Here is a 13,310-nt window from a genome sequence, read left to right on the forward strand (position 1 = left end):
TTCTCAGTAGAGCCAGCCCGCCTCCCCCCCCCCAAAAAAAAAATTCCTTAATGGGACTTTGTAAAATGAACAATCACCAGTTGGTGGATAACTCCCCAAAGTATAAAGCAAGAGTCATGTTCATAAAAAAATGGCTTTTTTAACCTTGTCATAAAAAAGCATAACTGACTCACTATGGATCCATCTGAATAACCAGGGACATCCGCAGCAAGCCAAGATGTTGTCAAAATGATGAAATGTGTGTCATGACAGCACAACACAAGCTCTTCTACTTACGTACTTGCAGACAATACTGAGGCAGCAGTTTCATTTTATCATTATTCCCCATCTCCCACTATCACCCAATTCTCCCAACTGATACCCACATATGGTATATAGCCAGGCTACCATTTTACTTTCAGATGATAAAGGATCGAGAGCATATACATTTTTTTCTCCGTTTTTTTAAAGATAGCTAAAGAGCAAGACAATATTTGGGGCAACTGTCTGTCAAGTGAGGCTTGAGATGCAGAGGACACCTGTCACAGATTAATTGTTAAACCATTCACTTAGGGGCTGAAACATATATTACATATATTAACAAAAGATTTAAACTTAATATTAACTGCTCCAAACTTGACTGTAAAAATCTTGCTCTCTTCCCTTATATGAACCAGGAATAAGGTTTCTTCAATTATGTCTCTACACAGGGTTGGATCTCTTTTATCAGATCCATTTGTGTAAACTCACCTTCCATTGCTGAAAGTCAGTCATGAAGGCAAAATCATGAAATTAGACAGTAAATTTGTTTTGTTTTGTTTCAAACATAGTCAAAAGGAGAATGCAAGGGGAGTCAGAAAAACCATTTCTCATCAGGAGGATCACTTGGTCCTGAGCTGACACAGGCATTATCGTAATCTCAGGCATGCATTAAACTTGTCTTCTGATATTGGCTGAGGTTAGCAGCAAGTACACAGCTCTCTGTCCTTCAAGAAACAGGAAGAAATGGGTTCCACAAGTACAGCTTCAACTTATCTCTGGATCTTGAAGAATTTTTTCAGGCTTCTGGCATATGTGTAAAGTTTAAGGTGCAACAACCACAGGGTATAGGGATACTCTGCTTTTCTTTTCTTTTGTCTAAACAGCTCCTTATTCCATTCTTCTTCCCTAGATAGGAAAAGAGCAAGAGCTGTGAAATCAGTACAGCCTCTAACTCAGCATCATTCATTGCCTTGTGTCTTGAATCAGCTCGATATCCCCACCGCCTCAGAAAACTTCCCTAATCATTTTCTCATCATTCCTATCATCCTTTTCCTCCCACTTAAGACTGTATGACTGTAACTTGTGCTTGTATCCTAAGATTTTTTTATTAATATTGATTGTTTCTTCATTGCTTATTTGACCCCTATGACAATCAATAAGTGTTGTATCACGATTCTTGACAAATGTATCTTTTTCTTCTATGTCTATGTAGACAAATTCCTTGTGTGTCCAATTACACTTGGGCAATAAAATTCTATTCCATTCTATTGTAATCACAGTTCTCAGCAGGTTTTAAAAGCTCTCCCAAAAGTTGTGGCTGCAAAGCACGACGTACCAGCCAGGATGTTGCTTCAAGCAGGATGAAGTTAGCCCAGTCTAGGATAACATCCAGCCCAGCCTATTATGGCAGTGGCATCCTTGGGTACCACAGTTGACTGGCTGCCTCTCTGTGAATCAGTTCTCTTTTTGGGCAACTTCAACCAACCATCACAGGACCGCTGGGAAAAGACAAGGAAGGACCTTGTGGATTGTTGCGAGTATGCTGAGGGTAGCCGTGAACTCAACACACAATTGCACTCTTTAGATGTCAAAGTCAAGCTGCCATAATGAGTTCCTCTGAGTAAGTACAGAGGGCTTTCCGCCAGTCTCTGCGGGGGGGGGATTCCTGTACAGGTATTCCCTGGCCCTTCAGCCGTTCTCCGGGGTAGTGCAGGGATTAGAGTGCAGCACTGCAGTTTGCCCTTTAGTTACGTGCTAGCTGTAGTTCAGCAGTTCAAATCTCACCACCGGCTCAAAGTTGACTCAGCTTTCCATCCTTCTGAGGTGGGTTAAATGAGGACCCAGTTTGTTGGGGGCAATATGTTGATTCTATAAAAAAAAGCCTTAGAGAGGGCTATAAAACCATTCTGAAGCGGTATATATAAGTCTTAATGCTATTAGTATTGGTACCAGCGGTGCAAAGGCGGCGCTTCCCGGCGGGGGACGCCAAGCAGTCCCACCTGCCGCCGCCTCTTTGCAAAGTAAACCGGGAAGGGAGGCGAGAAGCGGCCGCCCGCTGCCACCGAGGGCGTGGTGCGCTGAGCCGGGCTGCCCTCCCCGAGGCCGCGCCTGCCATTGGCTTCTCCTCCAGCGGAGGCCGGGCTAGGCAAGCCGGGAGATGGGGCGGGCGGGGTGAGGGGAGAGAGAGAGGCAGGGAAAGTTGCTGCCTGCGCCATGCAGTTCCCACTCGGCCCGGGAGTTTGCGCGGGAGTGGCGGAGCCGGTGGCGAAACAGGTAAGCTAATGCCGGCGCGGGGCTGAGGGGACGAAGGACTCTTTCTTCAATTTTCCTCAGCTGAGCTACGCCAGCTCAAGCCGTCCTCGCCCTCCCGGCCCAGAAGGCAGAAAGGGACGAGTCGGGTCTCTCGCCAAGCCCCAGGTTGAAATCACCCATCTACGCCCCCCCATCCACCCGAAAAGGCGGGAGGGAGGTCTGTCCCCAACTATTGGATCCCGCGCATCTTTGGCAAAAGGGAAGCCCCGGGTTTCCCGCCTTCCTGCATGGGAGGTAGCCGTAGGGCGGAGGGGGGGGGGGTTGTTGTTGCTATTTAAACGTGGGGCTTGTTTTGTAGGGTGTGGTCGAGAATTATTTGTTGGGGAAAAGTTGGAAGGGAGGGATAACGAACGCGACGGCTTTCGGTTCGGGGCGACGGGGAGGGGGACTTGCGAAAAGTTGCCAGTTTTCTCCAGTAACTTTCTTTGGGGTTGGTAAACGGGGTTGGAACAAAAGCCGGGACTCTGGGTTAATCTGTAAAAAGCGAACGCGGATTAAGAAAAGCACGGCCTCTGTAGGGACTAGAAACTTGCTGGCCCGCAGCGAATCCTTTTGAGCCGCATGCTACATTTCCACTCTTCCAAAATGATAGAAAGCCCAGCGTATTATCCAGTTAGCGGCAAATTACCGATATGTTTTTTGCATCCGTAGATGTTGTAATGCTTGGGACAAACTTCCAGCAGACATGTTTGGTAAATCCACAGTAACTGAATTTAAACATGCCTGGGATAAACATATTATCCATCCTAAAATAAAATACAGGAAATAGTATAAGGGCAGACAGACTGGATGGACCATGAGGTCTTTTTCTGCAGTCAATCTTCTGTGTTTCTATAAAGGGAAAAACGTGTGGTGTAGTGGTGAGGGTAAGAGGACGCAGGTTCAAGGCCATTCTTAGCCAGTATTTATTTATTTATTGGTTGATTGATTTGGATTTGTATGCCGCCCAACTCCCAAAGGATTCTGGGCGGCTCGCATCCAAAAAAACAAAACATACAATGTAATATTAAGACCCCTTAAAAACAAAACAATTTAAAACCAACAAATTAAAACAGTTTTAAAAACCATGTGTGTCATTAATGGCCGGAATAGAAGCTCTTTGGGAAGCTCTTGCCCACTCTTAACCTGGCCTACCTCACAAGGTTGTTGGGTAAGTGGAGAATTGGAAGAGGGAGTACTGTAGAGTCATTGGAGCTCCTGAGCAAAGGGAGAAAAGGAATCTACAGTATTACTATTAAATCTATTAAACGAGCTTACCCCAAACAGACATATCCCTGAGATATTTGGACTATAATGGCCATTATCCCCTACTGCTCAGGGTGATGAGACATTGCTGTTAAACCCCACTGGGTAAGGTTGCCCAAGGCGGAGACTCTGCCAGGTACGGGCAGGTTGGCAAAACTTGCTGTAACATATCAATAGGAATCCAAGAACTACTGCCTCCTTCCTTCCTTCCTTCCCTCCCTCCCTCCCTCCCATTTTTATTTTTTGCAGTCCAGGCTGTTTTGTGGTTTGACTCAAAGGGTGGCTCTTGGGAAGGGGAAAATGCTCTTGAGAAGCAGGAGCATCCAGGAAGGCAGAGTCTGAGAAGAAAACAGTGATCTCTTCTTCATCCCAGCTTAGTTCAAACCTCTCTCCTCCTCCTATATTTTTCTGCTTTTTTCCCCCCAAGGGTGGCAGGACGTGAAAGAGAAGTGGTCCATTCCTAGGGCTGTTCCTCCCCTTCCAAGACCGCCTCGGAGTCCCAGCTGGGTTGCACAACACGTGGAGGAGAGAATCTGCACCTTCCTTTCTCTGCCTTTCCGTTTGACCCAAGAAGATTGCTTTTCGGAAGGGCTGGAGCCAAGGATCCTTTTGAGACGGAGACAGCCCAGGGAGCACCGCAAGAGAACAGTCCCTGGCAAGAGGTGGTGATGCTGGGGTGCTCTCATTGGGGCCGTGCATCCCCTGCGCTAAGTGGGGAGAGGCGAGGAGCTGGGGGGCTGGAGCTGTTCCTCTTGCTGGTCCTTTCAGGCTGGGTTTGGGCTCAGCAGCCACAACCACAAAGCCTCCTTTGCCCTGCGCTATGTGTGTGCTCCGAGACACCCCTGACAGTGAACTGCATCAACCGCAACTTGACGGAGGTGCCGTCTGCGCTGCCGCCTTCGGTGCAGGGCCTCTTCCTCACCCATAACTGCATCAGCAACCTCTCTTCTGCCTCCTTCCTCTCCGCTTCCCTCTTGAATCTCACCCTCCTCGACCTGAGAGGCAACCAGCTGAGCTGGGTGGGCGCGGAGACTTTTGCCGGGCTTTCCCACCTAAAGCACTTGGACCTCAGCGACAATTTGCTCACTTGGCTGAGCCCCATGGCCCTGGGCAATACCAGCAGCCCCTTGGAAGAACTCAACCTGAGCAGCTCCCTCTACAACAACAGTGTTGTGCTCTTGGTGGCTGAGCTGCTCCAGACGGGCAGCCTTCTCAACTTGAAGCACTTGGACCTGTCGGATAACAATTTGATTTATCTGCCGGCCAGGATGTTCTCTGCACTGCCCAGCCTGGAGCACCTAGACGTAGGTAGCAACTCCCTGGTGAGTTTGCGTAACGTATTATTGGGGAGCCTCCAACAGCTGCACAGCTTCAATCTCGGTGGCAATGGTTTCAAGACCCTGAGGAACGACACCCTCCTGCAGCTCCAGGGCCTCCCTTGGCTGTCCCTCAATCTCAGCGGCAACCCCTGGGTTTGCGACTGCCATGTCAAGGACTTGGTGAACTGGCTGAAGGAGAGCAAGCAGGTCTGGGCCAAAGGGTCCCTCGGGTGCTCCTACCCGCAGGAGTTGCAAGGACGCTCTTTGGTGAGCATCAATGCGTCCGAACTCGACTGCCCCCTTCTGATCGACGACCAGACCCAGCTGCAGACTTCTTACGTCTTCCTCGGGATAGTCTTGGCCCTCATTGGTGCCATTTTCCTCCTGGTTTTATATTTGAACCGAAAGGGGATCAAAAAGTGGATGTATAACATCAGGGATGCCTGTAGAGACCACATGGAGGGCTATCACTACAGGTACGAGATCAACACAGATCACAGGCTCACAACCCAGAACTCCAACTCGGATGTCTGAAGAAGTACTGTGGGGAAAATGGGCCTGATGCATAATAGCCCTGCATGAAATGTAGACTTTAACTTCTTGCCCTTACCCCTACCTGCTTCCTCTCCCCTTTTCACCTAGACATCAGAGACTTCACTCGTGCAGAGAATTATGCTTCCCTGCACGCCATTCACATTATTGTTATTATGAACGTGGTGCATGGTGTTAGGTAGTCTGTGCCGTTGCTACTTTCCAGCCTTTTTTCCTTTGCAATTTGCTACCAGCTTGTGCTTGGATATTTCTTAGCATCTAAGTAGAAAAGAAATGTTCCCTCTTTGTTTCCCCCTCTTGATATTTTCAAAGAGTGAGCATATATTAAAAAGTACCATTCAACAAAGGCTGCCTCAACTTTTTTTTTTTTTTTTTTGAGGGAGAGAGAAACATTTTACGGATTGCTGGAAGGTTGGTTTTTTTGTGCTTCATAATTGTGAAAAGGTTCATAGATTCCATACATATTTAGAAAAGGAACAGGTACAGACAAGCAAGTAAACAGCCAGCATGCAAAAAGAGAAAACCATTTAGCCCAAGTAAAATCATATCCCTTATCCAAGTAAATTGGTTATTTGCATGTGTGTTCCTTACTTGGTTGTTTGTACAAAATACTTGTATGGTTTTGGTAAGAAGTAAAGCATTTGCAGTTTATGTGAAAACTGGTGTTTGTAAGAAATTCTCGCCTCATATAAATTGCATAGGAAGTGAGTTTGCACTGCTAAACAAGTCAATAAATGTTTCTGTTTTGCTTCAGCGGGCTATCCACTTACAATAAGGAAGCCCCCAACATGATATTCTTTCCTTTTTTATTAAAAATTATGCAAAATATGAAAGAACATCCTTTAAAAAAAAAAAAAGATTTGTTTAATTTTAGACAGGCTAGAAAAATGCAAAGTCAACAATAATTTGCTCCCTTTTTTGGTTAAACTGCATGTGAACTGCTATCTCACTTATTATGCAATCTCATTTTACACAATCTTGTGATCTAGGAGTAGTTGTACAACATCTCTTAAGTGGAAAGATAAAGGATTACGTAAATGATGCTGATTTTTGGAGCAATGGCTGAAATTGGGAGCCGAAATTGCTGCTGAATAATGGGCACTTGTACCTTTTTTAAAAAAATCTATGCAAACATTACTTTTGGCAACTCAGTGGGAATTACTCCCAGATGCATGTGAGAAACACATATTTCGTTTAATTAAAATACGGATTATTTCATTGTGGCTCAGCTTATGTGAATCCAGTAAATTATTATTTATTCAACAAACTATGATTAAACAATGGTGGCTTAACACATGAACCCAACCATAATGTAGCATGAGTTTCAGTAACAACCAATCTGTAGAAAAAAGAGTAGAGTTCCAAGTATTTAATTTATACCTAATGTATCTAAGCTGCAATAATTTGACCATAGCTCTAGATGCACATATTTTTACAAAACTAATGTAATGATAGAATTAAGCCATAGGTCCTGTGGAGTGGCAGACTTACTCCCAAATAAGTATGCTTAGCAATAGTTTCTGATTATAAAAACAATTTAGTTTAAGTCAGCATGGCCTCAGTTTTAGCTTTCAGTTGAGAGGTTGTACATCTTCAGCCCTCAAGAGGGGAGGCTGACATAACTGTTCACCAAGCTGGAGACAATATTATAGAAGTACTATAGTCTTCAAATCTTAGCTAATATTCATAAGGAATAGCGTAACATCTCTGCAAATGTATATTTTATGGCTTAACTTGTGCATGGCTATGACTTTATGTGTCTCTTTGCCCACTGATAAGGAAGGATGTTTTGCAAACCACAGTGTCACCTTCAGTCTGAATTTTGTGATAGTGCAGGAAATATATTATACAGTACATGTTCCTCCTTTGAAAAACTGGAATGCCTGAATTGTTATGCCAATCTGCATATCAGCTCTAAATAGATAAATGTTGGCAATTTTTGGAAAGTTGTATATCACATTCTTGGTATTGCTTGTCAGAAATAAGTTTACTATAGCGATAAACAATCTTACCCATATTGGTCAGGAGATAATTTCCAACTAAATCAATGGCATGGAAATATATGTGTGTATAAAGTAATTAACAATATTTACAATGTTTATAGCTTAAGTATGCCACTGTTTATGAAGCTTCCACTCTTATGCGCGCACACACCATTACGGTATTTATTGCAAGTTCTGCTAAACTCTTTTTGCAAATTAGTTTGTTCCAATTTTGGAGGAATGAAGAGTAATAAAATCTGTACTACTGATTTATGCTTATATTTCACAAATACAAATTTTTCTGATTTTAATCATTTCTTAGTCTGTAATATTATTAGAGTTAGTGATATATTTTTGTTGTGATATAAGATCTTTTTTAAAAATAAAGAAAATAAAATACAGCAGGTATTAACTAAAAACAGCATTTTCAAACAATGCTAGTGTTTAAGTCATTCTTTCAGTGTTTTCAATAGAGAATGGCATTGCTGAAAAAAATACTGGTTTTGGAAGGTCTGCTGCATTTTCTTAAGCAGTTGTGCAATGCAAGTCTTAAATTGACCAATGAAAAATGTACCAACCAAACAAATGAATAATGTTAGCAGAAACATAGAAGATTGACGGCAGAAAAAGACCTCATGGTCTATCTAGTCTGCCCTTATACAATTTCCTGTATTTTATCTTAGGATGCATATATGTTTATCCCAGGCATGTTTAAATTCAGTTACTGTGGATTTACCAATCACATCTGCTGGAAGTTTGTTCCAAGCATCTACTACTCTTTCAGTAAAATAATATTTTCTCACGTTGCTTCTGATCTTTCCCTCAACTAACCTCAGATTGTGCCCCCTTGTTCTTGTGTTCACTTTCCTATTAAAAACACTTCCCTTCTGAACCTTAACTCTTTAACATATTTAAATGTTTTGATCATGTCCCCACTTTCCCTTCTGTCCTCCAGACTATACAGATTGAGTTCCTTAAGTCTTTCTTGATATGTTTTATGCTTAAGACCTTCATTTTAAGATAAGTTTTATGCTTAAGACATTTTTGTAGCCCGTCTTTGGACCCGTTCAATTTTATCAATATCTTTGTAGGCGAGGTCTCCAGAACTGTATTCTAAATGTGGTCTCACCAGTGCTCTATACAGCCGGATCACAATCTCCCTCTTCCTGCTTGTTATACCTCTAGCTATGCAGAGAAACATCCTACTTGCTTTCCCTACCGCCTGACTGCACTGTTCACCCATTTTGAGACTGTCAGAAATCACTACCCCTAAATCCTTCTCTTCTGAAGTTTTTGCTAATACGGAACTGCAGGAAAACTATTTCAGGAAACTACAGGCGTTGTATGCCATAATAATTTTATATTTGAATCAATTTGAGTCCAAAAACAACCAATCCAAGCATGTTATCTAATCAATGAATAATCTCCTGAATCAGTGTTAAATCAAATTTTCTAAAGTGCAATAGACTTTTCCAATAAGACAAAAACAATTATTGAAAAATGTTTATGTTTTTTCAATTCGGCTCTATCTCCTGCTCTATTTGTTAATACAGGACTTGCTCTTATATGCTCTTAGAATTGTTCACCAATTCTACAGAATATAATCCTCTAGCAGTTGAAACTTATGCATCTATTTCCATTTCTCTGCAACATCCAACTAGAAAGTATTTCCCTCTCTTTCTTGGAGCCCCTTGGCATATTTTACTATTTTTATTTTCTTAGAAGCTGATAGTGTTTTATAAATGTTCAGATTTGCCCAGGAAATCTTTTAGAAAAGGAAATGTTTCAAAACAAATCAATGCTATTTTGTCCTCCTCTAAAAACTTTATTCAGATTCAAGTGTTACATGGAAAATGGATCACCACAATAGATACTGTCATACTATTCCATTCCAATAGATTGTGATGGAATAGTAGATCACTAGATGGAATAGTGATGGATTGTGATTCTACTATCTACATACTACTGCCATGGTATTGTAGAGCCGAAAAGAGACCAAGGTCAATTCAACCTTTCTCCAGGTATACTTGGAGTCTGCATAACTCAAAACATCTTAACATTTCTCAGAATATTATTCTTTTCCATAGAAACGTCAATCTCCAAATAGCTCAGTAACACTCAATTGTAAGCCACCCCGAATCCTTGGAGAGGGACGGCATATAAATCCAATATATACATACATACACACATACACACACATACACACATACATATATACATACATACCAATCTTGTAGCTGCCTGTAGCTTTTGGCTTCTTGCTTTTGGCTCCTTACTGTACTTCAAGTTTCAAACTTAACTATTGAGATAGGCCCTCTGCACACCAAAGGCAGAACTACCTTTTGATGCAATGGTAGCCAGCCATATAGGAAGAACCCTACAGGTGAAGGGCCATTGCCAGCTTCACTTTTTTTCTCTTTCCTTTAGATGGATTCTTACCATTGAGCAGCATTTTCTCAGGAAAAGTAGAGGAGACACTAAAACAGGTTACTTGTGGTACTGAATTAAAAAGCCTGTCCTGCCACCTCCCCTTTCCACCAAATCTATTAATTCAAACCGGGATGGGAAGAAGATGGAGGTGATGCCTATATAAATTTCAAGCTGCAGTCTTTGCCTACTTTCAACCAAATTATGGTTGCTTGTAATACAGTATTTCACCACCAATACCTGGAAAAATAAATAGTTTACCTCACTTCATGTGTCTGCATAGATCAGGGGTGTCAAACTGGATTTATTTGAGGGCCAGATCAGTATTGTTCTCTGTGGGCCAGCTGACAGATGCTTCCTGGGGCATGCTGCCAGCCGTTTTGGCTAGTAGGGTGCTGCAGGAGGCAGTCCACGACAAAAACAGGATGCTGGGGGGGTTCACGTGCGCCCTCCTGTGCCCCATTTTGGCTGCCAGAGGCACTGCGGGCTATTTCCAGGCCATCCCCACAAGCCTTGAGTTTGACACTACTGGCACAAATGGTCTTCCAGACATTTCCTATATGAGCAGAGGCCAGAGACTGTCTAGGACAGGGGCCTCAAACTCGATTTCATCGAGGGCCCCACCAGGGTTGTGTTTGACCTTGGAGGAGCGCTGGGGTATGTGGCCACGGTGGGAGTGGCCAGTTCAACGTCGTTCATATTATTATTATTAATAATAATAATAATAATAATAATTAGATTTGTATGCCGTCCCTCTCCGAAGACTCGGAGTGGTCATGTCACTTGTGGCCAAGTGCTAAGACAGGACTTTCCTCAGACCTTCCCTCACATTATAATCTTCCTTCCTTCCCTCCCTCCCTCCCTCTCTCCCTCTCCTTACCTCCCCCCCTCTCCTTCCCTCTTCTTTCTTCCCCTTTCCTTATTTTTCTTTCCTTGCTCTCTTCCCATCTTCCCTCCTTTGTCTTTCCCTTTCTCCTTTCCTGTCCCTTCCTGCATGCTCAAATGCAAAGGGAGAAACATTTCTCCTTTTGTTTTTAATTTGTTTTGCTAGTCCTCTGCCAACAAAAACGGAGTTCTGTTTTCCCTGACAGGCGAGTTTGATATCCCTGGTCTAGGATCTCTTGCATACAATAAATTGGACTTAATCCCTGGATAGTTCAGTGGATTTCAAGCTGGCTGAAGCATAGACATCAGAGAGTTATTGTTAATGGCGAGTATTCTGAGCAGAGACAGGTTACAAGCGGTGTGCCACAAGGGTCTGTTCTGGGTCCTATTCTTTTTAATATGTTTGTGAGTGACATAGGGGAAGGTTTGGTAGGGAAGGTTTGCCTATTTGCCGATGACTCTAAAGTGTGCAATAGGGTTGATATTCCTGGAGGGGTCTGTAATATGGTAAATGATTTAGCGTTACTAGATAAATGGTCAAAGCAATGGAAACTGCAGTTTAATGTTTCCAAATGTAAAATAATGCACTTGGGGAAAAGGAATCCTCAATCTGAGTATTGCATTGGCAGTTCTGTGTTAGCAAAAACTTCAGAAGAGAAGGATTTAGGGGTAGTGATTTCTGACAGTCTCAAAATGGGTGAGCAGTGTGGTCGGGCGGTAGGAAAGGCAAGTAGGATGCTTGGCTGCATAGCTAGAGGTATAACAAGCAGGAAGAGGGAGATTGTGATCCCCTTATATAGAGCGCTGGTGAGACCACATTTGGGGTACTGTGTTCAGTTCTGGTGACCTCACCTACAAAAAGATATTGACAAAATTGAACGGGTCCAAAGACGGGCTACAAGAATGGTGGAAGGTCTGAAGTATAAAACGTATCAGGAAAGACTTAATGAACTCAATCTGTATAGTCTGGAAGACAGAAGGAAAAGGGGGGACATGATCGAAACATTTAAATATGTTAAAGGGTTAAATAGGGTTCAGGAGGGAAGTGTTTTTAACAGGAAAGTGAACACAAGAACAAGGGGACACAATCTGAAGTTAGTTGGGGGAAAGATCAAAGGCAACATGAGAAAGTATTATTTTACTGAAAGAGTAGTAGATCCTTGGAACAAACTTCCAGCAGACGTGGTTGGTAAATCCACAGTAACCGAATTTAAACATGCCTGGGATAAACATATATCCATTGTAAGATAAAATACAGGAAATAGTAAAAGGGCAGACTAGATGGACCATGGGGTCTTTTTCTGCCGTCAGTCTTCTATGTTTCTATAAAGATGCTCTTCCCTTGAGGGCCAGCCGTTTCTCAGGTCATCTGATATTCCTATGATAATCCTATGATTTGAGTTCTAAAACATTTGCTCATTTTGCTTCCCTATGATTTTTTTTCTTGGATGCCAACTACATGATCTGGGTGAGATCATCCAAGGGCATGGGGTGAGGTATCATCAGTACGCTGATGATACCCAGTTATACATCTCCACCCCATGTCCAGTCAGCAAAGCAGTGGAAGTGATGTGCCGGTGCCTGGAGGCTGTTGGGGTCTGGATTGGTGTCAACAAGCTCAAACAACCCTGACAAGAGGGAGTGGCTGTGGGTTTTGCCTCCCAAGGACAATTCCATCTGTTCGTCCATTACCCTGGGGGGGGGAATTATTGACCCCCTCAGAGAGGGTCCGCAACTTGGGCGTCCTCCTCGATCCACAGCTAACATTGGAACACCATCTCTCGGCTGTGACGAGGAGGGCGTTTGCCCAGGTTGCCTGGTGCACCAGTTGCGGCCCTATTTGGACAGGGAGTCAAAGTGTTCGGAAACTTCAGATCGTGCAGAATGCGGCCACAAGAGCTATCGTAGGGCTTCCCAGATTTGCCCACGTCTCTCCAAAACTCCGTGGCTTGCACTGGCTGCCGATCAGTTTCCGGTCGCAATTCAAAGTGTTGGAAATGACCTTTAAAGCCCTACATGGCATCGGACCAGAATACCTCCAGAACCGCCTTCTGCTGCACGAATCCCAGCGGCCAATAAGGTCCCACAGAGTTGGCCTTCTCCGGGTCCCATCGACTAAACAATGTCATTTGGCGGGCCCCAGGGGAAGACCCTTCTATGTGGCGGCCCTGGCCCTCTGGAATCAACTCCCCCCAGAGATTAGAACTGCACCCACCTTCCTTGTCTTTCGCAAATTACTTAAGACCCACCTGTATCGCCAGGCATGGGGGAATTGAGACACCTCCCCCAGGCTTTTATATTTTTATGTATGGTATACGTGTGTTGCATGGTTTTTAAATGATGGGTT

At 43.6% G+C, this 13,310-nt stretch overlaps 1 protein-coding gene across 1 annotated transcript; it reads left to right on the forward strand.

Annotated features, from left to right (window-relative positions):
• Positions 1-2,418: 2,418 nt before the first annotated feature.
• TPBG (trophoblast glycoprotein) lies at positions 2,419-8,070 on the forward strand. Its single transcript, XM_070733130.1, has 2 exons — positions 2,419-2,514; positions 4,226-8,070. The coding sequence occupies exon 2, from the start codon at positions 4,467-4,469 to the stop codon at positions 5,649-5,651; it is 1,185 nt and encodes a 394-aa protein (XP_070589231.1). The 5' UTR covers positions 2,419-2,514; positions 4,226-4,466; the 3' UTR covers positions 5,652-8,070.
• Positions 8,071-13,310: the final 5,240 nt, after the last annotated feature.

The sequence above is a fragment of the Erythrolamprus reginae genome, chromosome 1, assembly GCF_031021105.1.
Source record: "Erythrolamprus reginae isolate rEryReg1 chromosome 1, rEryReg1.hap1, whole genome shotgun sequence".
NCBI lineage: Eukaryota > Metazoa > Chordata > Lepidosauria > Squamata > Dipsadidae > Erythrolamprus > Erythrolamprus reginae.